This window comes from Bombus pascuorum, chromosome 13 (genome assembly GCF_905332965.1).
Source record: "Bombus pascuorum chromosome 13, iyBomPasc1.1, whole genome shotgun sequence".
NCBI classification, from domain to species: domain Eukaryota; kingdom Metazoa; phylum Arthropoda; class Insecta; order Hymenoptera; family Apidae; genus Bombus; species Bombus pascuorum.
The window spans coordinates 10,753,104-10,779,400 of NC_083500.1; the positions used below are offsets into that span (position 1 = coordinate 10,753,104).

Sequence of the window (26,297 nt, forward strand, 5' to 3'; positions counted from 1 at the left end):
AACTATACAGCGGAATTAGATGAAACGATTAATGATGTGTTATAATTAAATTGTTCGAATATCTGTGTTCGTAATATTCTAAATGTCTCTCGTTCGGTATGTTCGATTCTTAAGTCTCGAAATAAGTATCGCGCAAAATAACATGCGCTACCGTAGATAAATATTTGGACACAAATCATTGCATATTTATAGAATAATATATAATAATAATATATATATATATATATAAAGTAAGATCAAAATTATATTAAAAAGTTCCACATGAGCAACTTATTTTCTATATATATAGAAAATAATATTCCTCAAGTGGAACTTTTTAATGTAATTTTGATCTTACTTTACGCAACCATATTACAGTTAGCAAATATCAATGAAGAAAGTAATTGTTAACTATTAAAACTTTAAAGAGGAACGATTCAAAGTATAGGAAATTAAATAATTATAATTATTCATTACAACATTGAATTTATGTGACGCAGATATATTTCTCGTTTTATTTTCAATTTCGCATAGGCGAAATAAAATATCTTCGCGATAATTGTTTTAAAATAATTTGTCTCCTATGAGAAGAGAAAAAGAGTGAACATTTTTATCTCAACGAAGAAAGTAATTGTTAACTATTAAAAATTAAAGAGGAACGATTCAAAGTATAGGAAATTAAATAATTATAATTATTCATTACAACATTGAATTTATGTGACGCAGATATATTTCTCGTTTTATTTTCAATTTCGCATAGGCGAAATAAAATATCTTCGCGATAATTGTTTTAAAATAATTTGTCTCCTATGAGAAGAGAGAAAGAGTGAACATTTTGATCTCAACGAAGAAAGTAATTGTTAACTATTAAAACTTAAAGAGGAACGATTCAAAGTATAGGAAATTAAATAATTATAATTATTCATTACAACATTGAATTTATGTGACGCAGATATATTTCTCGTTTTATTTTCAATTCCGCATAGGCGAAATAAAATATCTTCGCGATAATTGTTTTAAAATAATTTGTCTCCTATGAGAAGAGAAAAAGAGTGAACATTTTGATCTCAACGAAGAAAGTAATTGTTAACTATTAAAACTTAAAGAGGAACGATTCAAAGTATAGGAAATTAAATAATTATAATTATTCTGAAAAAGCTGTTCATGAGGTTGGAAATAGAAGATATGAAGTTTTTGATCTCAACGAAGAAAGTAATTGTTAACTATTATAAATTAAAGAAGAACAAATTAAATAGTTATAACTATTTATTACAACATTGAACTTACGTGACGCAGATATATTCCTCGTTTTACTTTCAATTCCGCATAGGCGAAATAAAATATCTTCGCGATAATTAACATAATTTGCTTCCTATGAGAAGAGAAAAAGAGTGAAGAATAGAGAAACGTTGTTCATATGGTTGGAAATAAAAAATATGAACTTTTTGATCGAATCACAGGTGTCCAAATACTTGTGAAGAGTAGCGTAACAACTTGTCTACTAACGTTACACAATAACTTATCAGAGGAGGAAATATTTTTCTATATATTATAGCAGGATGAAAATTGGTCTGCGCGACGAGCGATAAAGCATGGTCGAGACATGATTCGCGCGCGCCTTTCACGGCTTAACTTACTAACGCTACTAAGTGCATAATTCGTACGTGGTAAATCTAGAAGGAGTTAATTTAACGTGACGCATAAATATATACAGATATTTACACGATCGAGTCATATCGAAACGCGTCGATTCTTTGGCAAAAAATCGACCATTATTTTCTACGGACAACCCAATTTCTTGTTTGGCACACGCGACTTCCTTCACATGTAGATACGTCGCAAATCTGAAGGCGACGTTATCATGTTGCATTGTGGACACAGCTTTTTCGCACCCTGAAAGGGACAACTCTCCTCAACAAATTTTTCCCATCGATTCTCAACTCTTTCTCTGACAATTGTACCGTAAGGCAAAAGTATATTAACGGCACATCAAAGTGTAATCCTTTGGCGTTAAAACTGTTGCTAAACGAATGGTACATTATCGATATGTGTTTATGAATAAAATAATTCAATGCGATTAAAGCTGAAAAATGTTTATATCGCAATGGGCGTTTTTTTCTTTTTTTTTTTTTTTTTTTGAGAGGGAAGAAGAAAGGAGAATTTTAACAGCAACAATTTCTATCGAGAAATAATACTAGGTTTTAACGAGGTTTATATAAAATTACTACTAATTATTACTACTAATTATTTACTACTAATTATTTCATGTTTAACGTAATTTTATTTAAATGTCAATGAAATATTATGATTTTACGCGGATAACAATTGCGGTATATTTTTTTATACAACGTAAGATAATAAGCAAAAGTTTAAAATATATTCCATAGATGATTCGAGAGCAACATGTCAGAGAAAGAATTGTTAATATATCATTTAGACAAGGATCAATGCCTTCTTCAATTTTTATTCGGAATTTCAATTTTATTAATTAAAATTCTGGAAATAATAAATAATTCAAGTAAATTAATTAAATGACGAGAAATTGTTTCAAAGCATACTTTCTATTTGGTGAGAATGTTTCATATACGAATTACTATAATAAAGAAAAGAAAAAAGAAATTATATTCAAAGACGTATTACAAATGTAAATTTAACAAAATACTCGTAACTCACCAATGTGTGTAACCAGCATTGTTCGCAATGAACGTGCCAGCAGCAAACCGAAGTCACAGGTTTTTTATATTGTTCCTGAGGACATAAAAGAATGAAATATTTTCGTTAATTAGCAAGCAACGAACTTCATATTTATTGCTTCTGTGTTTTCTCAATCTCGGAAATTATTTAATAAACTTGCTACGTGAACAGAAGAAACGGAAGAATTACTAGGTGTGAAGCTTGAGAACAGAAATATTAAGAAGAAGAAGACAACCTTTTAAGAAGATATATCTATGAGAAGCGTAACAAATAATGTCCAGTAAATATATATATACTGTCTATTATAAATATATTTAGTGGATATTATTTGTTACGCTTCTCATAGATTTATCTTCTTGAAAGGTCGTCTTTTTCTTCTTAATATTTCTTCTTTTTCTTCTCAAAATATAACATTATACTGTCTATTATAAAATGTTATATTTTAACCCTGCTCTCTTTCTTAGTTCTACACGACCCAAAAGTGTTAAATTTCAACAGATATTATTACGATATACATAGTCTTTAAATATTTTATTATCCAACTAAATTTGTTGGATGTTCCGTGCATTACACGCTTTCTATGAATAAAATAGTTCGGAAAAAAGAAGATATCCGAAGAGATACTAATCGAAGAAGAAATATGCAGGACAGCAGGTTTAATATATTGGATTAGCAACTAAGTGATTGCCATTATTTAATTGCCAATCCAATACATTTGCATATCCGTATATAAGTATTTTGTAACAAATACAAATGTATTAAATATCATGGCATGAAGAGATTTCAAAATTTGAAAAATCATTTTGAAAAATAACCAGTAATTGCGATCACTTAGTTGCCAACCCAATACATGTACACATCTGTATATGAGTATTTTGTAACAAATACAAATGTATTAAATATCATGGCATGAAGAGATTCCAAAATTTGAAAAATCATTTTGGAAGATAGCCATGAAAATGAAATGCCTTTTACTAGATTTTACTGTTTGGTCTCTAATAACCTAATAGCAACAAAAAATACTCATAAACAGTGAATCCATATAAGTTAGTACGAAGAGATGGTGGAAGAGATGCAGTTTGTAAAAGAAGATATGTAACCGAAAGACTTGTAGTCCCATTGGCAAGTTAATAAATTATGACAATCGTAGTCTAAATCAGGAATCTAAAGAATCTAAAAAAAAAATGCGTGTATCATTTTGAATTTACTTTACGATAATCTGAAATGATCTCTGCGAAGTGGCAGAAATTCAACTGTCGTATAGAGTTGGTTGTTGCCTCGCTGAACGATAATAGTCAGATTATACATCAAGCACACAACGTTAAATATCTCGAAACGTAAAATATACGATTTATGCGACTTCCATAATCATCTACGCTAATGAATCTGCCGCTAACAAGAACTTACCATGCAGATGAGACACTTGAACGGTTGGCCACGCATTTCTGCTTCTAATTCTCGAATTCTGCCTCGAAGAGCCTCGATCACTGGCGTGTCACCGTCCCTTCTAGGCGACGTCGAGGCACTCTCGTCCTGTTCGTTCTGGCCAAGAGGAGTTGCTGTTCCTGGTTCCGGTTTCACCTCGACCAAACCTTGACCGATTTGTTCGGGTGTGTGCGGCGTGTGAGGCGTGTTGGACGCGTTCGGCGATATCACGGCTTCTCGAAGAGCGTCTCTTTCCTTTTGCTCTCTCGGCGTGCCATCCATACGTGGCGCGACCACGTCGGCTTCGGAATACTGTGCAGGTCCAAACTCGGCGGCGTCGTCGCCATCGACCACCAGGTCCACGTCTTCCTCATCTTGCTGATTAGATCCACCGTTGCCAGTGGCTGAACGACTGCTCGATGAGGTCGCTAAACCTGCAGCTACGAAGACAACGAGCAATGAACATTTTTACAAATTTCATACAACATTTGATGTTTTGTTAAAAAGAGAAAATTATTAATTTGACGTTAAATTGTACTTTCGTGAGAATTATCCATACGTGGATTAATCTTAATTAATCTTTAATTAATTAATCAGGCTACAACATTGTAATATGCAGTTGTGTAAGTCCAATAATCGTCGATTCCTTTCAATCCAAATGCCAGATGATCAAATCAACGATTATCACGTATTGTTGTTAAGATATAGAGAGGATTTGGAAAAACAAAAAGTTTAAAATTTATTTACAAATTATTTAGCTCTACGTGTACGTTACTCTCTGAAGGACTCGACAACCTACTCGCTCCTTTGTTTGTTTTCTTCTGGTCGCTTCTAATAACTTCTAACGGCTTTTAATAACTTCTATGCGCTTTTAATTGCTTTCATTGCTTTTGTCTCAATTGAAACTTGGACATTCTTCGACGCTCACATACACGTATAATATAAATGTAACATCTATTTAACAATTGTCACACGTATGGATTCGAGAGGAAAAAGAGTTTGTTGGTACAGTGAATACGTTTTTAATTTTTCAAAAAAAAATTACGCAGAAATAATAGGATTTAAAAAGAAACACGAATGCGACTAGGAAAATGTGATATTACGAAAATGAAACCTTGTTGAAGAACGATTTATTCGCTTTAACTTACCAGAAAAGCCTCCGACGAGCATCGACGTTGCTCGCACTCTTCTTTGACCAGCCCATTCATACTCTTCGAAAGTTTCAGCATCGCCCTCCACGTCCACCTCCTCTTCGTCCAAATTATTCTGACCAGCGGGATTTCCATTATTGTGTTTGTTCAAGCATCGTTCGACGTGCTGATTCAATTCCTCTGGCGTGCCAGATAGCCTCTCGCTACAAACGGGGCAAGAAGGTTCGTCCGCTTTCCGTTTCCGGTTCTTCACACGGATTCTAGCCTGCACATATTTACGAACCACTTTTTAGAAACAGGCGCAATCACGCTATATCAACAAAATTCAGAATAAAAGTTGATATAAAATCGAAGAATAACATCGACAAATTAATAAGAGGAAATGTATCTTTTTATCTTTAGCAGACAAAGACAGTTTTTTGTTCCTCCAGATATTTAATTTTAAACGAACGAATTTCTCAACTTCGGGCTGATTTTTTCACATCCTCAATATTTATACGATGTTTAACGCCGAGTTTGTTAAATCGTATTACAAACTTAATTTTAGTGTAGGTTAATTGCTAATCTATGACTGTATAGTAGCTTAAAAATAACTTAACTAGTGTAGAATTTTTGTATTTATTTAGAAATATTAGAAATTAGGGTTTCCAATTATTTGTTATACTATGTGATAATTTTATTGATTGATAGATCTATTTACAATGGATTAAACAGGAAACGATGGTTATTTAACGTGAACTAAATACAGTAATGTGTTATAATTAAGACAACTAAATAGTTAATTCACAACTCGGCAGCAACTCAATTCTCCACTTCTCATAACTCGACTCCTCATCACTCCACTGTCAATTTACAACTCTCGTTACCATGCTTTTCTTTTTTCTCATTATTCTTCTCGACAACGCTAACAACACTCCTTGACAACGCTGACAACACTATCCGACAACATTTACAACACTTCTTCCTCAACTCACTAACAACTGCCTCTTATATCTGCCACGCACATGTTCCACAGAAGTGGATGACCCATAATCAAGTAAACCTTATTAATTACCCAGGACTTCTCCCCGATACAACACAAGAATAATTGCTTACTCTACTCTGTCAAATCATCGATTGTAGTTTCTTACTTCGTAACGAAGGATACACTGACCCGTTGGTGTTATAACAAACACATTTATAAATCGATTGTTTTACGGTTTTATTTTGTTGCTATTATAGGATTTTTTTATTTATCCTATATGATAAGTTTATTGATTGATAGATCTATTTACAATGGATTAAACAGGTAACGATGGTTACTTAACGTGAATTAAACAATATGCTGTAACTAAATAGTTAATTCAAAACTCATAACTAATAGTCTACTCTCGACTCCTCGCAACGTGATTTCTCACCACTCGACTGTCAGCTTACAAATATCTCAACTCGACTCTCAACTCACAACTATCTCAACTCAATTCTCAACTCACAACTAATTCAATTCGACTCTTCGCCACTCGATTCTCAACTCACAACTATGTCAACTCGACTCTCAACTCACAACTATCTTAATTCGACTTTTCGCCACTCGACTCTCAGCTCACAACTATCTCAACTCGACTCTCAACTCACAATTAACTCAGCTCGACTCTTCACCACTCGACTCTCAACTCACAACTATCTCAACTCAACTCTCAACTCACAACTATCTTAATTCGACTCTTCGCCACTCGACTCTCAGCTCACAACTATGTCAACTCAACGCTCAGCTCACAACTATCTCAATTCGATTCTTCACCACTCGATTTTCAACTCACAACTATCTCAACTTAGCTCTCAACTCACAACTATCTCAACTCAGCTCTCAACTCACAACTAACTCAACTCGACTTTTCGCTACTCGACTCTCAACTCACAACTATCTCAACTCAACTTTCAACTCACAACTATCTTAATTCGACTTTTCGCCACTCGACTTTCAACTCACAACTATCTCAACTCGACTCTCAACTCACAACTCGACTCCTCACAACTCTGCAGGTGACAACCACCTGGTAAAAGGTCCTTTCGGCCTAACGACACTTAGCCTTCTCGCAATATTGTTTATGGTTCACCTGATAAAAACTGCCAGGACTTTTTGGCCTAACGGCACTTAGACCTTCTCGCCACATTTCACCCGATATTTCTTAGGCTATTTGTCCACGATATCACACTATTTATTTACCTGTCTATTGGCTTTAATTCTCTTGTAAGTCTCCCATCTTCCATGAGGCGTTCCATCAGCAGCTGATGGGGCATGAAGCATCGGTCCATGGGGATGGTCTTGAGGATGGCCAGGAGGCAAACTCGACCTTGGCGCTCGCGCTCGAGAGGATGCCGACGATATCTTATAAAGTCGGTCGAGTTCCTGAGCGAAATGTTGCTCCAATTCCTGCGGTCTTACAGTTACTCCGCACGCTGGGCAACAGGACGGATCCGATGGAAATTTCTTTTTACCTAAAACACGATTACATCTTGTTAGTGTCATCCTGTCACAAATTAAACCACACATACTTCGTTTCAAACGTTTGTTTGTGCGCTTTTTATTCTATTCTATTCTAATTCTTCTTAACAACGAGATATCTAAGAATGTTGGTAAGTCAATTAAGAATTTCACGCGATTAAGCTTGTACATGGTGAGCAGAAGGTTGTTTCAGAGAGAAGTGGCACAAAAAGGCATCATGATATTACAAAATAGAATTATATTCGACGAAAGCAACGAACGAATGTGACATAAACCCCAGAATAAGTTAACCAATATGATAAAAAATGTTTAGTGCAAAAGTTACTCACATTAATTGAGTATGTTAATTTTAAACGTTCTTTCGTCACTGTACATTAGTCTGTAGGTTGAGAATTTTCATAAAATTCAGTGGATTTATAGCGTAATTAATTTTCGTTTCGCATAATTTTATTATATTCGCTTATCCAACATACGTCGGATATATTCGTTCTTAAAAGAAACATTTATCAACCGAGGTCCAAAAGAATTGTGAGACTGAAAAATGTTAGTTTACAAAGAAGATTCCGGATGCTGAAGTCAAATAAACTGTGTCGAGTGGTTACACCTGTTACGTACCTTCCACGTTAACATAAATTTTAAGGAAACCTGTTTCGTAGTAAAAATTATTTTCATACGGACTTGCACGTGATGCATCGTTTTTCTGAATTCATTCAAATTCAGTCGATTAAGCGTGTTAAAAGAATATGATAAATTGATCGACACTTTAAAACGGAAAGTCCGCAAATCCTAATTATCGATAATTAAAAGAATCCTTTAATTCCATACATATAGCGTATCGATTTTGCAATGTATCTCAATTTTTGTATTAATTAAAAACCGATAGAACCTAGCGAAATACGTTCGATACAGGACATTGGAAATTCGACAGGCAACTATCAAGCCACAAGGACATGTGGATGTAACTATTAAAAATAATGCAAGTAGTTAATTTATCGCAAAGTCATTGCAATTTATATCATAGAGAAACACTTTGAGAGAAAAACATTTGATTTCAATAAAAATGTTCATTTATAGATGTTCCCCGAGCAACACTATAATTAGGTTCCTAATAAATGTTGTGTAAGTACACTATTTTTCCATAACTAGGAAAAATTAGCGAAATACATTTGATAAAGGACGTTGGAAATTCGATAGGCAACTATCAAGCCACAAGGACATGTGAATGTAACTATTAAAAGTAATGCAAGTAATTAATTTATCGCAATAACTGTACCAAATCTAGTCATTGCAATTTATATCATAGAGAAACAATTTGAGAGAAAAACATTTGATTTGAATAAAAATTTTCATTTATAGATGTTCCCCGAGCAACACTATAATTAGGTTCCTAATAAATACCGTGTAAGTACACTATTTTCTCATAACTAGGAGAAATATGCTTCATAAAACAACGAATAATTAATTAAAGTAACAAATGATATTAATATAACGTTTGGTGAGAAAGTATTCGAGTCGCTACTTTCCTATAGCAGGAAAAACTTTTTCAGGACCGATACTTGGCGATCTAAAAATAAATGAAACATCATTCCAAAATTCGGAAGCAACTTCTCAAACAGCAGACGCGCTTTTGGTCCAACGAAAAGTATCGAATGGCGTTATTTTCCAAAATTCTCATTAGGTGCCATTTCCTGCCAGATTTTCACCAATTCTCAACTCGTGTTCCAACGGTAACGCGTTATACGCAGGATCCCTGTACTGCACGTTGCTGAGACTTGTCATCAGAAAGGAATAATTATGAAATGTTACGAAAGAATATAGTTTCATGAAGATTTAGTGCGCAATTCTAAGAGTAACCAGACCAAAACTGTATTCCCATTTCGCTACTAATTTCCTACTATTGAAATTTACAATTCCCAAACATCACACCTGCGCTACGTATTATACTACGATACCGCAAGACCAGTATACGTCCAATAATACACGTCCCAGTTCTATGAACGTTCAATTAAATACGTACATAGAATACTGTAATTTTCGAAACAAACATAAAACGACTAATCTTGTAATTAAAACGCATGCTCAGAAAAATAAGCAGATATTCAAATACTTGGGGGCAGTAGCCTAAATGACGTTCTCGTGGGTGGAAGTAAGTTAGTAGGGATTTGGCTGAACAGCCGTGAGAATCGTAAGTTACATCGACACGAAGAATCTTGTTTCGAAAAGCTACCGTGTGCCCTCACCGCTTCTGGCGTCGTTTATTTGGAGAACGGCAACCGGCTATTCTCGAGCCGTTTAACATATCCCGAAGCGGTTCTCTTCCCTCGTGTCTTTCCTCTTTTCTCTCTTACACACCGATTCTATTCATCTCTTTTCCCGTTTTCACCTCCCTTCCTCCTCGTCGCTGCAAGTCGCAAACTTTCTTCTCGTCTCCGTTTTCTTTTCCCCTTTCAATTAGGTACACTGGGAAATTTATGTCCGCGCCCCGGAATACCCCGTGTACTCGATATTCCGTTCTTTATTGAAACAGACACCTTCTGTTTCCTTTATAGGCATTGCGGATGGCTCCGATTGGAAATAATCGCGATGCAAAATACCGGCGAGTGCGTTTCCTCGTTCCAGCGTTTCATAATACAACGACAGTTCGCGTTCGATTATTGCGCAACCCTGCCGATAGGATATTGGCCTGGAAATCTCGCCGGTTTACTGCTTATTATTTAGATTGATATTTCCAGCGCCTGCTCTCTCTAGACGACCGAAGAATCAGACAGAACCGGTCAATTTGTTGTCGTACTTTTATCGCGTGTGTGTTTTTCGACGTACGTTTTATGGGAAATTGTACGCCAACAGTGAGGATCTTGGGGATTCGTCTATCTTATTATGCGAATTTTTATTTCATTTGGATCGTTTCGTCGAGTCTTCGCGAGCAACGTTGATGATAATTCGCTCGTTCGGAAATTATCCGACTATCGTTTGTGGAGTGATATCAATGATAGTGTACTCGTTGAATTTAAAATGTTTGAATATTCGTTTGAAGTGTGATGATTAAAAAATCCAAGCTCCTTTTCCAAGAAACAAGTAACGTGAAGTTTCGTATTCTAAGCAGATATTCCAAGCTTTAAAAGATCGAAGAGAAATGTTAAAAAGGAGCGATAAAATTGCATATTATCGAAAATGGAAGGTAAAGTTGATATTTTCCAGCAATTTTCTCGAAAGTTACGTCTATTTTTGAAAAATGTTTCATAACACAGCGAATGGCAATGTAAATTTGACGATATAAATTGATAAACGATTCGATAGAATGGCACTCGTCTGAAACTCGTCTTTTCGTAATCTTTGGAATTACAAGGCTACTTCAGGTAGCGTAAGAACTCGTTTCTTCGGTCGTATAGTCTTATCGATGTTATCATCAAAACCCTGGAAAATCGTCAAGGGATGCGATTTCCATTTACAGAGTTCCATCTGCTGACATAATTAACGGAGGCAGTGCCATTTTCGCGTGCAAGGGTCTCGGATGAAAAGGGGAAAAAAAGAAAAGAAAGAAAGGGGAAAGGCAATGGCTAAACCGCAAGGACCTTCTGAACGTTTTTATCCTTCATCTAAGATGTTCATTTTCTTAAGCACGACCTCCTCCTCTTTCCCCTTTACGTTCACATAAATTACAGATTATAAATTTCAATGTTTTATAATATCGTCCACAACGTCCTTTAAATTGCAATTTAAATTTTCATATAGTTAGTTATAGTTACGACGATATACTTCTGCACAACGAAACTATTGGGTTCCAACACGATATATTTCGTATTTGTATCGTACGTTTATCTTCCATTTGTATCGAGCTAAGAAGTGCTCTTAATATTAAAGAATTAATTTGTAGAATATTTCACTTGACAAATACGAAATACATTGTGTTGGAAACTAAGTGATTGCAGATTTTGTCAGTAGGTAGCAATGAGAAAATCCGCAATCACTTAGATTCCAAGACAATGTATTTCATATTTGTACAGTACGTTTATCTTCCATTTGTACCGAGCTAAAAACTGTTTTATAATATTAAAGAATAAAACTGTTTTATAATATTAAAGAATTAATTTGTAGAATATTTCACTTGACAAATATAAAATACATTGTGTTGGAAACTAAGTGATTGTGGATTTTGTCATTGCTACCTAATATTCGTATTTCTACCGTACGTTTATCTTCCATTTGTACCGAGCTAAAAACTGTTTTATAATATTAAAGAATTAATTAGTAGAATATTCCACTTGAATGGGAAGTGAAGCATTTCAATAGACGTTAAATGTAGGATATCCAAATACTAGTGATGTAATAACAGTAAGTATTAAACGATAAATTCTAACTAATATACTATACGTAACGTACAATGATACAAATAGATATATCATTTTTTAAAACAATGATTACAATGAAAGATATAGTACTAAATATAAAATACCGCACGTTAGGAGTAAATCGTTGGATTTGCCACAGAGCGAAGAGAATTTAAAATTGAAATTTTATCGAATATGCTTGGAAATTTTTATGCAAACGTAAGAAATTTAAATAACGAAAGCGTTTAATCAAACTATGTGCAAACAGGAAATCGTTATCGTTATATAAATTTTGCAATTTTTTTTTTTTTTTTAAGGAAAATCAGAGTTGCTTCACTTCCTGACTTCTTTCGTTCATTTCCTTTCTTTTAGTTACTTTCCAGCGTTTCTGCCCTTTCGTAACTGCTTTCGCTGCTCTTTGCCCCCTCGTTTCGATAAAACGACGATGCTACTCCCTTCGCCGTCGCGAGAAGCTATCTCCCGCGACTCTGACCATAACCGCGCTATCATTTACACTTTAAAACGACTACGGAAGATAGAGTGGTAGCGTATCTTTAATTAAAAGAGTCGGATGCCTAGGAGAGCGGAATGAAAAGATTCTTCTCACTCTACACCGTAAGGCTATCGCGTTATTAAAGGGCGAATCTACCGAAAAAATCCTGAATAAAACCACTTGTTATTTCCTCTATCTGAGGTACGACTACTTCTATTCTTCATATATATAACAATAAAAAAAAATATATATAAATATACTATACTATACTATATAATAAAATATACTATATAAAATATACTATATAATAAAATAGTATACTATATACTAAAATATACTATATAAATTTTAGGAGAAAATACAAAAACAAAAGTAATTGATAAATATGATGTCTATATATATGTCGGATTATCACTAGGGTTAGGGGCGTGTAACGAATCCTTCTTTTTTTTAGATTAGACATTGTTGTTATGCAAGAGCGAAGACATTTACCAGTACAATTATGATCGTGACAGAATTTGACAAGTAACCGTGGTAATTAGATACTCTGGATGTGAATGGCAACGATCTTAGACTCGATAATGAAATCCACGGTCAACGGGATGACGAACGCGATTTCTTCCACAGTCTAAGTCGAACTCAACTTACTCATCCACGATTCGGGTGTGACTCAACGTACTTGTCCACGATACAAGTAGAACTTATCTGACTGACCCTCGGTCCAAGTGGAACTGCCCTTATATACTCCTCTTCGTAGCTCTCTGTACCCCTCGGATCGATCTTTGTTTCTAAGAAGAGCTATTTAATTACTCCATACCTCTGTTAGGTACGCGTGCCTCCCGTGGCCGTGGCTACCTTCAGCGACCCGTTATGTCACTTCGAGCGCAAGCCCACTGTCATTAATCTCGGACAAACGTAATTGGGTTAAGTCATAAACAGCTATTTCTCAGTTTTATTATTGAAGTACAGCTATAATATAAAGTCTGGACTAAAGTATCGGGGACCTTCCTAAACATTCCAAAAGAAAGGCCCCGATGTCCTTTCATCTCCGACGTGTAAAAGATAGCTGGCATTCGTTGCAAACATATACTGAGTGAAAAATTAGTACATACACTACGAACAGTAGTCTTAAACGTACAATTACCGCTAAAGACAATCTTCTCGCTGCATATTATAGCTTATTAATATAATTGACTGTTGAGATACTTGGCGAAATATATGCACGCCATGATATCTTTTATTTTCACATCTGTTTCGAGTTTCACCGACGTGTACAATCACGATAGTAGTGTTTCGCTGAAACGAAATTTCTAAATCATTTGTATTAGCTTAAAAAGTGTTTTTCTTTTACAGAAACATGAAACCTAATTTGTCAAACGTTGTGATGTTTATTTTGATAAAACAAAATATACCACACGTAATTCGATGAAATAATATAAAACGGAAAATGCGCGTCGATTATTTCCTTATAAAACGAAATAAACTTTTCGGCCGAACTAATACATAATTATATTTTTATTTTTAACACAAGCGGAGAAATATTTATGGCGCTTCAGAGTGCAAGAAATTTATCTGTAAATTCTCTACCCTGGGTGAAAGATGGCAATACAACTTTTTATTACACGAAAGGGAAATAAAACTTTCCATAGTATAATTAATTGAATTTACGAACAAGCATACGAGTAAAAGTATTTTACGTAACATATAAAAAGACGTATAAAACTCGAACAAGACCTGGATGAAAAACTCGAAAGGAAGTAGGCGAGGAGAAACGCACCCTATAAATTAAGCGTTGGAAAAACACAAAACCAGATCGAAGAAGCGCGAAACGAATAAAATGTTAGGTGAAAATTTATCTACACGCGTGCGTACATGAGTTTCAACGAGAATACGAATATTACATTTATTCGTACACGTACTTTTTCTTCGAGAAAGGAATAAAAAGAAGAAAGAAAATGTCACGTTTTGTTCATTAAAACTCGGCAGACAAACAAATTAATCATCGACGCGTATTCGTACTTTCTCATTCTCCTACTTTCTTCTCGTTTTCTCCACGCAACATCGAATCGGTTATTTCGATAAATTAATATCACAACGTTTCCGATGTATTTATTAAACAGGTTACTATTTTTCAGTTGGTTGTATTACATATTCGCACATATCTTATACGATTTCGCAAACGTATTTGAAGCAGGCCGTTCATGAAAGATTCAAGAAAGAAGGATGCCCGGCTCCTATGTCGATGAAATACAAGCTGCAGGTAATTAGCTGGGAGCTCGTGCAGTATTTACGGCCATTTAATCCGGATAGAGCAATTAGTATATATCGATGGTGCCAGGTTGGTGGTTACAGATGTAGGATAGGCCCCTACCTACCACGTATAATCCGGTTTTAATTAAATAACTGAGTCTCTGTCTCTCTCTTCCCCCCTTTTAACTCTCCATGCCAGTCACCCTCTGCCTTTTTCTTTCTAACTTGCTTCCGTACAACTTCTATCAGACTTTACGAAAACAATCGAATATCCGAGTTTTCATACGAGTTTTTTGAAAATTATTCTTCTTCTGGAACGTAAGATTGAGAGATGTATTTTTGATATTTTTAGATGCTATAAATATACATTTTATCAAATTTTATAAAATAGTTCTAGTTTAATTAATTTGTTAAGTTACCATTTATATGCTCACAGCTATGTTTCTATTTGTATAGTGTTGTATAGTGTTTGGTTTGATGTATACACATTACGAAAACAATCGAACATCAGAGTTTTCATACGAGTTTTTTGAAAATTATTCTTCTTCTGGAACGTAAGATTGAGATATGTATTTTTGATATTTTTAGATGCTATAAATATACATTTTATCAAATTTTATAAAATAGTTCTAGCTTAATTAATTTGTTCAGTTACCATTTATATGCTCACAGCTATGTTTCTATTTGTATGGTGTTGTATAGTGTTTGGTTTGATGTATACACATTCGTACCATCGAAAGGATTGACACATGCTTAACAAATGAAATTTAACAAATGTGATTTAAGTAGACACTCGTTATATCTGCAAATAAACTGTGTGAAAAATTCAGCAAAATTTCTAACTTTCAGACGTATAACGCTAACTACTTTGAGCAGAGGATTAGATGTATTGGGTTGTCATTTTTATCATTATCATCTAACGACAAAATCCGCAGTCACGTAGTTGTCAACCCAATACAAAGAGAAGCTAAGACTATGTATTTTAATCTAAAATTGTTACGATGGTTATTTTCTCACGTGGACGATCCAGAAATTTGCAGACAATTAAAAAAAAAAAAAATAGAGAAGTCAATATGTGCGTTGTATTTAATGTTTTATTTAATCCTCCACCTGCAAACTTCTCTCTACCAACGTCGTTCGATTGATCGCAGATTTTTTAGGTTTTTGTGCGTCAAAAAATTCCCCAAAATTCCTGAATGCTCCTGAGGGTTTGCGGAATATCGTGCAATAGCTTTTTTATCGCCACGCGTTACCCTAATCTTTCTAAGCAGAGCAACGTTTTAATAGAAATATGGAAGTGATGAAAAGATTGCTTTAGTAATATTATTTCAATCGTAAAACTTTGCTAATATACACGACGATACAGTTCTTCAAGATGAATATTTATGAATATAAATAAGAAATAAAAATTACTCAAGAGCTTCTTAAACTGTTTAAGAACGTCTTATCAGTTGGCTGATCGAACTCTGTTTAAAATTATCGGAATTTGAGAAAACACGTAGTCCGAAGAAGAAAGGCGAGTTGAAGTGCGTTTTGGCATCTGCGTGATGGTAACTCGATAACAATGGTTCGAATAATAAAAATAAATCGCACGTATGTATGCGATACTCGAGTTGAGAAAATATTGGAACTTTAAGTCAGCGGTGAATGCGGTGAAACGTACCGTACGGTATAGCTCGTTGGCCAGAAAGGGTTGTCGGTGGTTTCGTGCCGTGGCGTCACCATCACCGAATCCCTCAGGCATTTAACCGCAACTGTTGTCTCGATGGGCTGGGTTACTGCCCCTGGACACGTCGCCACGATCATCGTCCTTTACTTCTGCAATATGCTCTTTCGCTAATCTGTTTCGTGCCTTCGTTTTCTTTCAGCGAGACGCGCGTCATTCTTACGAAAAAGGAATTTTTACGAAAATTCTTTGCATTCTCGCCAACAGATTCGCTTGACAATTCCTCCGAACGTTGATTTCATCGGAGCATCAATTATCTGTTAAAGGAATCTCGTTTATGTGCTTCGATTAAAGCGAGCAACCTCTGTCGAGATTTAAGTTTAAAAATATTTCTATGTATATAGGTTGGAAATATAATACAAATTTATGCTTCCAATTAATAAATCTTCCTTCATGGCGCACGAAAAATCGGATAATATTGGCTCGGCAATTAAGTGATTGTTGATTTTGTCATTAGGTGGCAATGACAAAATCCACAATCCCTTAGTTTCCAAGGCAATATGTTTCACATTTGTTACGTGAAATATTCTACAAATTAATTCTTTAATATCAAAAGCAGTTTTTAGCTCGGTACAAATGCAAGATAAACGTACGGTACAAATATGAATATTACGTGGCAATGACAAACTCCGTAATCATTTAATTTCCAAGACTATATGTTTCATATTTGTCAAATGAAATATTCTACAAATTAATTCTTTAATATTAAAAGCACTCCTTAGCTCGATACAAATGGAAGATAAACGTACGATACAAATATGAAATACATTGTCTTGGAATCTAAGTGATTGCGGATTTTGTCATTGCCACATACTGAAAAGATCAGCAACCACTTAGTTTCCAACAGAATGTATTTTATATTTGTCAAGTGAAATATTCTACAAATTAATTCTTTAATGTTATAAAACAGTTTTTAGCTGGGTACAAATGGAAGATAAACGTACGGTAGAAATATGAAATATATTGTCTTGGAAACTAAGTGATTGCGTATTTTCTCATTGCTACCTACTGACAAAATCCGCAATCACTTAGATTCCAAGACAATGTATTTCGTATTTGTATCGTACGTTTATCTTCCATTCGTATCGAGTTTAAAAAGTGCTTTTAATATTAAAGAATTAATTTGCAGAATATTTCACTTGACAAATACGAAAAACATTGTGTTAGAAACTAAGTGATTGCGGATTTTGTCATTGCTACCTACTGACAAGATCCGCAATCACTTAGTTTCCAACACAATGTATTTCGTATTTGTCAAGTGAAACATTCTACGAATTAATTCTTTAATTTTAAGAGCACTTCTTAGCTCGATACAAATGGAAGATAAACCTACAATACAAATATGAAATATATCGCGGATTTTGTTATTGCCACCTAATGAGAAAATCAGCAATCACTTAGTTGGCAAGCCAGTAACAGCTAAAATGTCTATTTCCATAAATTCACTGTTTATATGGAAAAATGACGAAGTCATACGAACTGATAGAAAACTAAGAATAAACTGATACACAAGGAATCTACTGAAAGTTATAAAATCTTCGGCTACTTGTTCTTCTACCTGTTCGTATATGCAGCCGGTACATAAATCGAAATTGTTAATTAAATATTTATGATTTCTTAAGATCTCCAGATTTCCCTTGAATCTCTGTTGCATCGTTCTACGAGCTGACCATCGTTGCTCTACGCAGTTTTAATATCGCTGGTTTTGTATGATCGCAACCTGTCGTCTTGGATAAACTCGCCTCGCTAAGGAAAAAGCTAAATGTACACCGCAGGATACCGCCATCAGAGAGTCGATACACTGTGAGAGTCGTCCTTAAAAGTGGAACGTTATGCAGTAATGCCGCAGTGACTATCTAACTTTTGCAATTTATTTTCTTATTTATTCCTTGATATCTCTTGCCAGCGGCATCCTTCGCCAACGCTACTAATCTACGGAACAATTTTTAGGCGGATCAGTTTTTACGAACCAGATACCTACACATTCTTCTTACGATAATAGTCTACGTGTTCGCCGTATTAGAAAATATTGTAAATTATAAAAAGCTCCGATTTCAGAACAAACACGACGATAATCGTCGTTGGCCGAGCTCTACCAAGTATGGCAACGCATACAACTCACATGTCAGACTATGTGTCAGCTTCTACAAAACGGATCGAGACGAAACGTATCCTATTTTCTTCGTCGGATACTCAACTGTACAACGAAGAAAATTCCATCGGTTCCATTGGCTAGGTTTTACGTAACGAGAGTACAGACAGAAAAATTCAAAAAACTGTGTTCCTTTTTTTTTATTTAATATACAGATACAATTCTACTGTTTAATGAGATGTATAAGTTTAATTAGGTCTCCATTTCTTCAGTTATCTACAATGAAGATGAAAATAATGTACGATAGGAGATAGTAAGCGTGAAACGACAGTGAAACGTTTCACGGGGAATCGAATACGGCGAGGGAAATTTATTATCTTAAATTTGTTCTAATTTGGAAATAAATTCGTCGATAAATCGACCGATATAATCTGATATCTTCGCTGTTGCAATTCAACGGAAACTTCGCAACATTTGATAACGTAAAATTTGCTGCGTTCGTAACACGTAAAATGTCGCATGCAGCTGCCTATTTAAGTCTGACAGTCATCGGCGAACAAAATCTCCTTAAAGAAAAAAAAAAAGAAAAAATAAGTAAAGAAAGAAAGAGAAAAGGAAATGGTCACATTTGACCATCAGGACTATAAACGTTGGCGACTGAGCTTGTTAAAGATTTGTTCTGTCGCATACGGTAACAACGCTGTTTAAAATTCACGTCTGAAGACGAGGCAGGAAAAGATGCATGATCGTTTGCGAATGATCCGACTCGACATGTTTAAGAACTGGTTTCTTTTAAGCGGCAAGTCAGCGCCAATCAGCGCTGGCCGTATTAGCAGCCCACGAGGAAAGCATCGCGATGTTTGCCAATAAAATTTGTTAATTTAAGCAAGGTCTTTCTATGTTTCGTCTCCTTAACTTCTCAGAGATACAGGGTGTGTCGAAAATATTCGTATAACGGCGATGTGTTAAATACGAGAAGGAATGCGCTAATTGAATTTCAACAGCGGAGTTTCATGAAACAGAATTACGAAGAATTTTATACTAAAATAAAAATTATATTAAACCCGAATGTGCAAAATGCACGGCAGATATATAGTACGCAAAAATATACAAAATATCCATAGCAGAGTATTCGTTATAATTATACCGCGGATATTTATGCAAATTCATATTTTTATCTGTATAATTAAAAAACTGCAAGTTAAATAGGCAATTGCTTTTCCAAATATCATAACGGGTACGTTTTTTCCCCATTTTATATATTTCTGTATTATGTTCGTTCACATAACAGATATAACTTAGAAAAAACGAAGCTGGCACCCCGCCGGGGGTAGCCACCCACATGCTATATTTATTTTATTTTTTTTTTATTTACCAATGAGATATAGCACTTTACCAAATGTCCTTCGGGACAAATTGTAAAAAACCAAAATAAAATAAAAAAAAAAAAACTTAATTTCCAAGCCAATAGACGAGGAAACACGAAGAAACGAAAACGATAGACGTGGACAGGGACGAGCTGTTCCTGCGAAATTCTATTAGGTAAAAGTTTCTTTCGTTTTATAAGGAAATAATGGGTGCACAATGTCTTTCGTTTTGTATTAGTTTATCGAATTATGCAGGAACGTAATAAGAGGAATATGACGAAATGGACGATACGTAATTCAATAAAATAATATAAAACAGAAATTGTTGTTCGTCTATTATCGCTTTATGATTCGAAAGAAGCTTTTTGGACAACTTATTATATGAATTTATGCAAATTGATGGATTTTGTATTTTTGGTCGTTTATTCTTATTGCACAGCTATTTGACGATAGCGAATTTTTTCACCAATAAGATATAACACTTTACCAAATGTCCATAAGGACAAATTGTAAAAAAACCAAAATAAAATAAAAAAAAAAAAAAATGTTCGTTCTGTGGATTTTTGTACCTTCGAAGTTCCCTAGTCTGGCTATGACATTTAATAGGCGAAACAGATTTCTGCTTACGATTCTATTCCTCGAATTGTTCATAAAATCACGTAATTTGCATACGACACAACCACAGTGCAGTTGTTAGAGTGTGACCGTATTATATAAATTCTCGCAAATTAATAAATAAATCAAGATATCTGCCGTGATCCGAAGTTCTGCAACCGATGCTTCCTACACATTTTTCACGAAGAGAAACATTTGCTGATAGTATTTTGCGCGAACGTATTACACCTTCCTTACGAATTCCTAATTTATAGCATAATTTCTCCACCAACACACGTGCAACGACGCATCGTAAACCTGACGAGCGATTTGATCGCGCAATAAAACATAAGATTGACTGAGAATATTTCGATATGAAGGGTAGCAATAATTATCATCGATGTATTTATATGGACTGGAAGCGAAGACAACGGCAACACGCGAATGAATGGAACGTACAAGAAGAACGAAACAGCGAAAGAGTGCGGCGATGTTCATTTGGTCAGTGAAATATTAAAATAGCTGGTTGGCTGGTCTCGTAAGAAAGTAATGGGATCGCAGTACATACGCGAAGTAGTAAGAATGGCGATCGCGCCAACTCGATCATTATTAACGCCTTTTCGTTCTACGCTGCACGAGAGCACACCTGTCGTACCGATCATCTCGATCTTAATCGACCGCTTAATTATCTCAATACCGATCAGACCGGACGTAAATCGAAGATACGGAGCAGGCAAACGCAACGAGTCACAGACAGATTCGAAGCAGAAAGTGCAACAACGTGTCGATTATTTACAGCTGTTTCTTAGTTTGCTTTATGAATACCGCGACACGTTAATACGAGCAGTAAATTACTGTGTACGCTGGCTAATGGAGATCGAGCAAAGGCACGATAATGACAGAAATTAACATCTAGACACGTGTGATTACTTGTAATTAATAATATCAAAATATACATGTTTTCTAAGTTTTTCTATTGGATTAATTACTTGTACAAATCACTGTATACCAGATATACTGTGAACTTGTGTTGGGATTCGTGTACGTGTGTGTTTTTTCATATTTTCTGTAGTTTTGTCGAATTTATTGTATACTGGAATTTCTTTAAGGGATTTTTGAATTTTTTTTACTGGTGGAACTTTGTTTGGAAGGATAAGATGGGAGGATTTTTTGGCTCGTTTGTAGATTGTCGCTTTTAATATTAATAATCGAAACAGATAAGTGGATTTAAAAGAATCGAATCTGTACTCCGTGGAATTAAAAAGAAGGAGGGCAAAAGTTTCCCTTCAGAAAATATAAAGGGGGAATTTTTCATCAAAATATTATTATAATTAATATTTCGAATATTTGAAATATTACGTAAGGTTAATCACAAAATTTCTTTCCAATTCGTCGGTATCGGTTTCTAATGTTGTTTGCAATCATTCTAATTGCTTACAAATTTCGATAATCATATTTTACTTTATTTTAGAAATTTATACTATTTTAGAAATTTTTGCTTATACAAAGTATAAGTAAAACTGTTGAAGTAACTACTTCAAGAAAAACTACATTTTTATTTATGTACATTCGTGTCCTGGACACTGCTATTACGTAGAAATATTCTAAATAAGGAGAGGTGCATATTATTGTACCCTTGAATATACATTATGTTTTGGGTTGCAAACTATAGGAATTAGTAAACAGATTTCTATTTATGTTCCTTGTAGCTTCTAACTAAAGCTATAAGCTTAACTTTTTTGGTAATGTCCTTTTGCTAAATTATATGAACGTGCTCCCTATCATCCCATTGTGTAGTAACACTAAGAGAGTAAAAATCTGAATCAACATGAACTTACACTTATACCTTAAATTATTTCAATATACTTTTCTATTACAAATTCATTCACTCGTTCTTCAATCAGTCAACCTCAACAATATCATGTATTAAATGAATAAACAATGATAACAATTTACTTAATTTTGACCTCATACACTATACCTGTGCTTATACATATTTCAATATATATTTCTACTACAAATTCATCCACTCGTTTCTCTATCAGTCCTCAACAACATCATGTATTAAATGAACAAACAATGATAACAATTTACTTGATTTTCACCTCATACACTATACCTGTGCTTATACCTATACTTATTTCAATATATTTTTCTATTAGAAATTCATTCACTCGTTCTTCAATCAGTCAACCTCAACAATATCATGTATTAAATGAATAAACAATGATAACAATTTACTTGATTTTTACCTCATACACTATACCTGTGTTTATACTTATACTTATTTCAATATATTTTTCTACTATTTCAATATATTTTCTATAGAAATTCATCCACTCGTTCTTCAATCAGTCAACCTCAACCTCAACAAAAGCAAAGCAGAAATTACTTATGGAATGGTTTGTTTAAACGATTACATAAATTTGTTTATTAAACCATTACGTAAATATTAGATTATGGTTTGCAAAAATAACGCAGCAAGCGTATAATCGTAGGAAACATTGTTAAACGAATTCCAAAATGTATCTGTTGGGAAGATCGATTGGAGAGGAAATCCGATGTTTAACCTGAACGTTTAACCCAAGGGATCAGGAAGAAATTTGAGAAGGAAGGTCTGTCGAGCTAACAGCCAGGCTTTTCCATTTCTCTCGTAAAGTAGCTCGCACGAGATAAGGAAAATTCGGTATGCATGAAAAGGCGCTTGTCCTTGGACCAGACCCTTTCAGGAAGTCTGTACTTATGAAAGCTCGTGCATGCAGAGCAATCGAGAATCTCGGCGAACCCTTATATCCATAACGGGCGAACTTATGGTGCATCGTTTAACTCTGATAAATTGGTGAATATTACGCAAGTAGGACAATATCTATCGAGTAACGATATGAGAACAATCTGGCGATCAAATTAAGAACGCAAGTTTCGTATAATATAAAATAAGATTCAAAAGTGATTACGTAGCGTGAACACGTAAGAAATTTATTAGAAAACACATAGTATGTCGTGTAGATTGGAAACCGATTGAAAAAGGATAAAGTTTCGTGATCGAGATTATGTGCTGTTGTATTATCTGAAATATTTATTAAGAAGCAAATCAACTTCTCTAAATATGCAACAAGCTATACGACATCGTAAAATACATTGGAACGTATTATGGCAAAATTACGATATAATCTCGCTGCATGTATCAACGTCTAGTTTCTATGGTTTGAAGACAAGTGAAAAGTTCAGGCGTACAGAACAAACCGTAATAACACAAAGGATAAGATCAGGACACACTCGACTGACACGTACGTACATACTAAGAAATAGACCATGTGTTTAGTATATGACATTTGCAATGTGAGATTATCGATCAGCCATACGATTGTAGAGATATTAAACGGAATTGAATAAAACAATAAATTGAATATAAAAATAAAAAAATAGTTGGTGATGATCGTGGTAATCGATACGACTTTAAATGAGACAATTGATAATAATGAAATATTTTAAAAATTCCATTGTTTGTTCTATTGGGTTGACAACTAAGTGATTGCGGATTTTTTCATTAGGTGGTATTCACAAAATCTGTAATATATTTCATATTTAAAACAAGATAATATTCAAGTAAAATGAATATCTATTTAAATAGATTTAAATTTTATAGTGAATTTTACATTTAAATTTAAACCAATTTAAATAGGAAACTGTTTCTCTGGAATATTATTTTGCATTAATAATAATTTCATAAAAATATAAATAATCCACAGGATAATTAAAATTGATACCAAACTCTTAAGCTGTAATTTACTTTGTAATGATTTTATCTAATTGGAATTTATTTAGGTGGAGGATATATTAGCTTATATTAGGTTAGCAACTAAGTGATTGCGGATTTTACAATACCACCTAATGACAAAATCCGCAATCATTTAGTTGCCAACCTAATATTAAAGCAAGATAATATTTAACTAAAATGAATATCTATTTAAATAGGTTTAAACTTTATAGTGAATTTTACATTTAAATTTAAACCAATTTAAATAGGAAACTGTTTCTCTGGAATATTATTTTGCATTAATAATAATTTCATAAAAATATAAATAATCCACAGGATTATTGTATTGGGTTGGCAACTAAGTAATTGCGAATTTTTTCATTAAGTGGCAATAACAAAATCCGCAATATATTTCATATTTGCACCACCATAGTTTATCTTCCATTCGTATCGAGCTAAAAAATTATTTTAATATTAGAAAATTAATTTGTAAAATATATCACTTGACAAATATGAAAGAAATTGTCTTAGAAACTAAGTGATTGCCAATTTTGTCATTGCCACCTAAATTCATATTTGTACCGTACGTTTATCTTCCATTTGTATTGAACTAAAAAATACTTTTAATATTAAAGAATTAATTTGTAGAATATTTCACGTGACAAATACGAAATACATTGTCTTGGAAACTAATTGATTGCGAATTTTGTCAATACTATCTAATGACAAAATCTGCACTCACTTAGTTTCCAAGACAATATATTTCATATTTGTACCGTACGTTTATTTTCCATTTGTACGGAGCTAAAAAGTGCTTTTAATATTAAAGAATTAATTTGCAGAATATTTCACTTAATAAATACGAAAAATATTGTGTTGGAAACTAAGTGATTGCGGATCTTGTCAGTAGGTAGCAATGACAAAATCCGCAATCACTTAATTTCCAAGACAATATATTTCATATTTGTACCGTACGTTTATTTTCCATTTGTACGGAGCTAAAAAGTGCTTTTAATATTAAAGAATTAATTTGCAGAATATTTCACTTGACAAATACGAAAAACATTGTGTTAGAAACTAAGTGATTGCGGATTTTGTCATTGCTACCTACTGACAAGATCCGCAATCACTTAGTTTCCAACACAATATTTTGTACTGAGATGGTAAAATTAATGGAAATGAAGTTATCATGTTTTGTGTATATGATATGTGAATATTATTCTCTGTAGCATTGGTCGATATAATGAGACATTGTTTAAGCAGTAGATGTTTCATCCAAGTTTTTCTGTCTCACGCTGAAAAGATTTTATGTCGTAATTCGAAAGCTGGCCCCTTGTCGACTCTGTGAAATTTAGTTTCTCTGATGCTTCGTCGTAAAGAAGTATTCCGTTCTCGCGTGACACATGTTTTCGAGCAAGATACGCACATAAATTGAAGGAATACGCGCGAAGTAAACGTGTTCCGCGAGAAAAGCCGAGGGTCTTCTAATTCGCTTTTACAGCCTCCAACGCGAATCTCGCTGCTGATAAAAAAATAAAAACATCGTCACTTCGCCATTTGTACACAAGGCAATCGTATATGTACATATTGTACACGTGTGTCTTTCAAATTCTTCGACTTCCGTCATCTGTCCCTCGAGCTTTTAAAACGTATACATTCATTTCATTAATCTAAAGTTTCATAAAAAAGAATATAAAAAGCAATTCGATAAAGTATATTTAAATCCAATATAAAAGCCTATACACAACTTCGATCCAAACATAAATTTTCTACTCACTTTCTTACAGAAAATTGCCAATATTGTTACTATCCCGTAGAATTATCTCGCAACTAGCAAAGAAGATAAACGTCGACGACCGAGCAATTCGATCGTTTCATCAAGTTTTTCAATTCTCAATATTTCTTCGATCTATTATTCGATATTATTGAGATTTGTATAATTTCATGTGCTAGATT

General features: G+C 34.1%; 1 protein-coding gene across 1 annotated transcript in view; it reads right to left on the reverse strand.

Moving 5' to 3' along the window:
- Positions 1-1,514: 1,514 nt before the first annotated feature.
- The window catches only part of LOC132913749 (E3 ubiquitin-protein ligase Rnf220-like), a 218,485-nt gene continuing 193,702 nt past the window's right edge, over positions 1,515-26,297 (reverse strand). The window contains exons 5-9 of the mRNA XM_060972281.1: positions 7,456-7,727; positions 5,247-5,514; positions 4,081-4,538; positions 2,653-2,727; positions 1,515-1,872 (exon numbers count right to left, since the gene is read on the reverse strand). Coding sequence (XP_060828264.1) covers positions 1,801-1,872; positions 2,653-2,727; positions 4,081-4,538; positions 5,247-5,514; positions 7,456-7,727 — 1,145 coding nt within the window. The 3' untranslated portion in view covers positions 1,515-1,800. The remainder of the gene's footprint in view (positions 1,873-2,652; positions 2,728-4,080; positions 4,539-5,246; positions 5,515-7,455; positions 7,728-26,297) is intronic.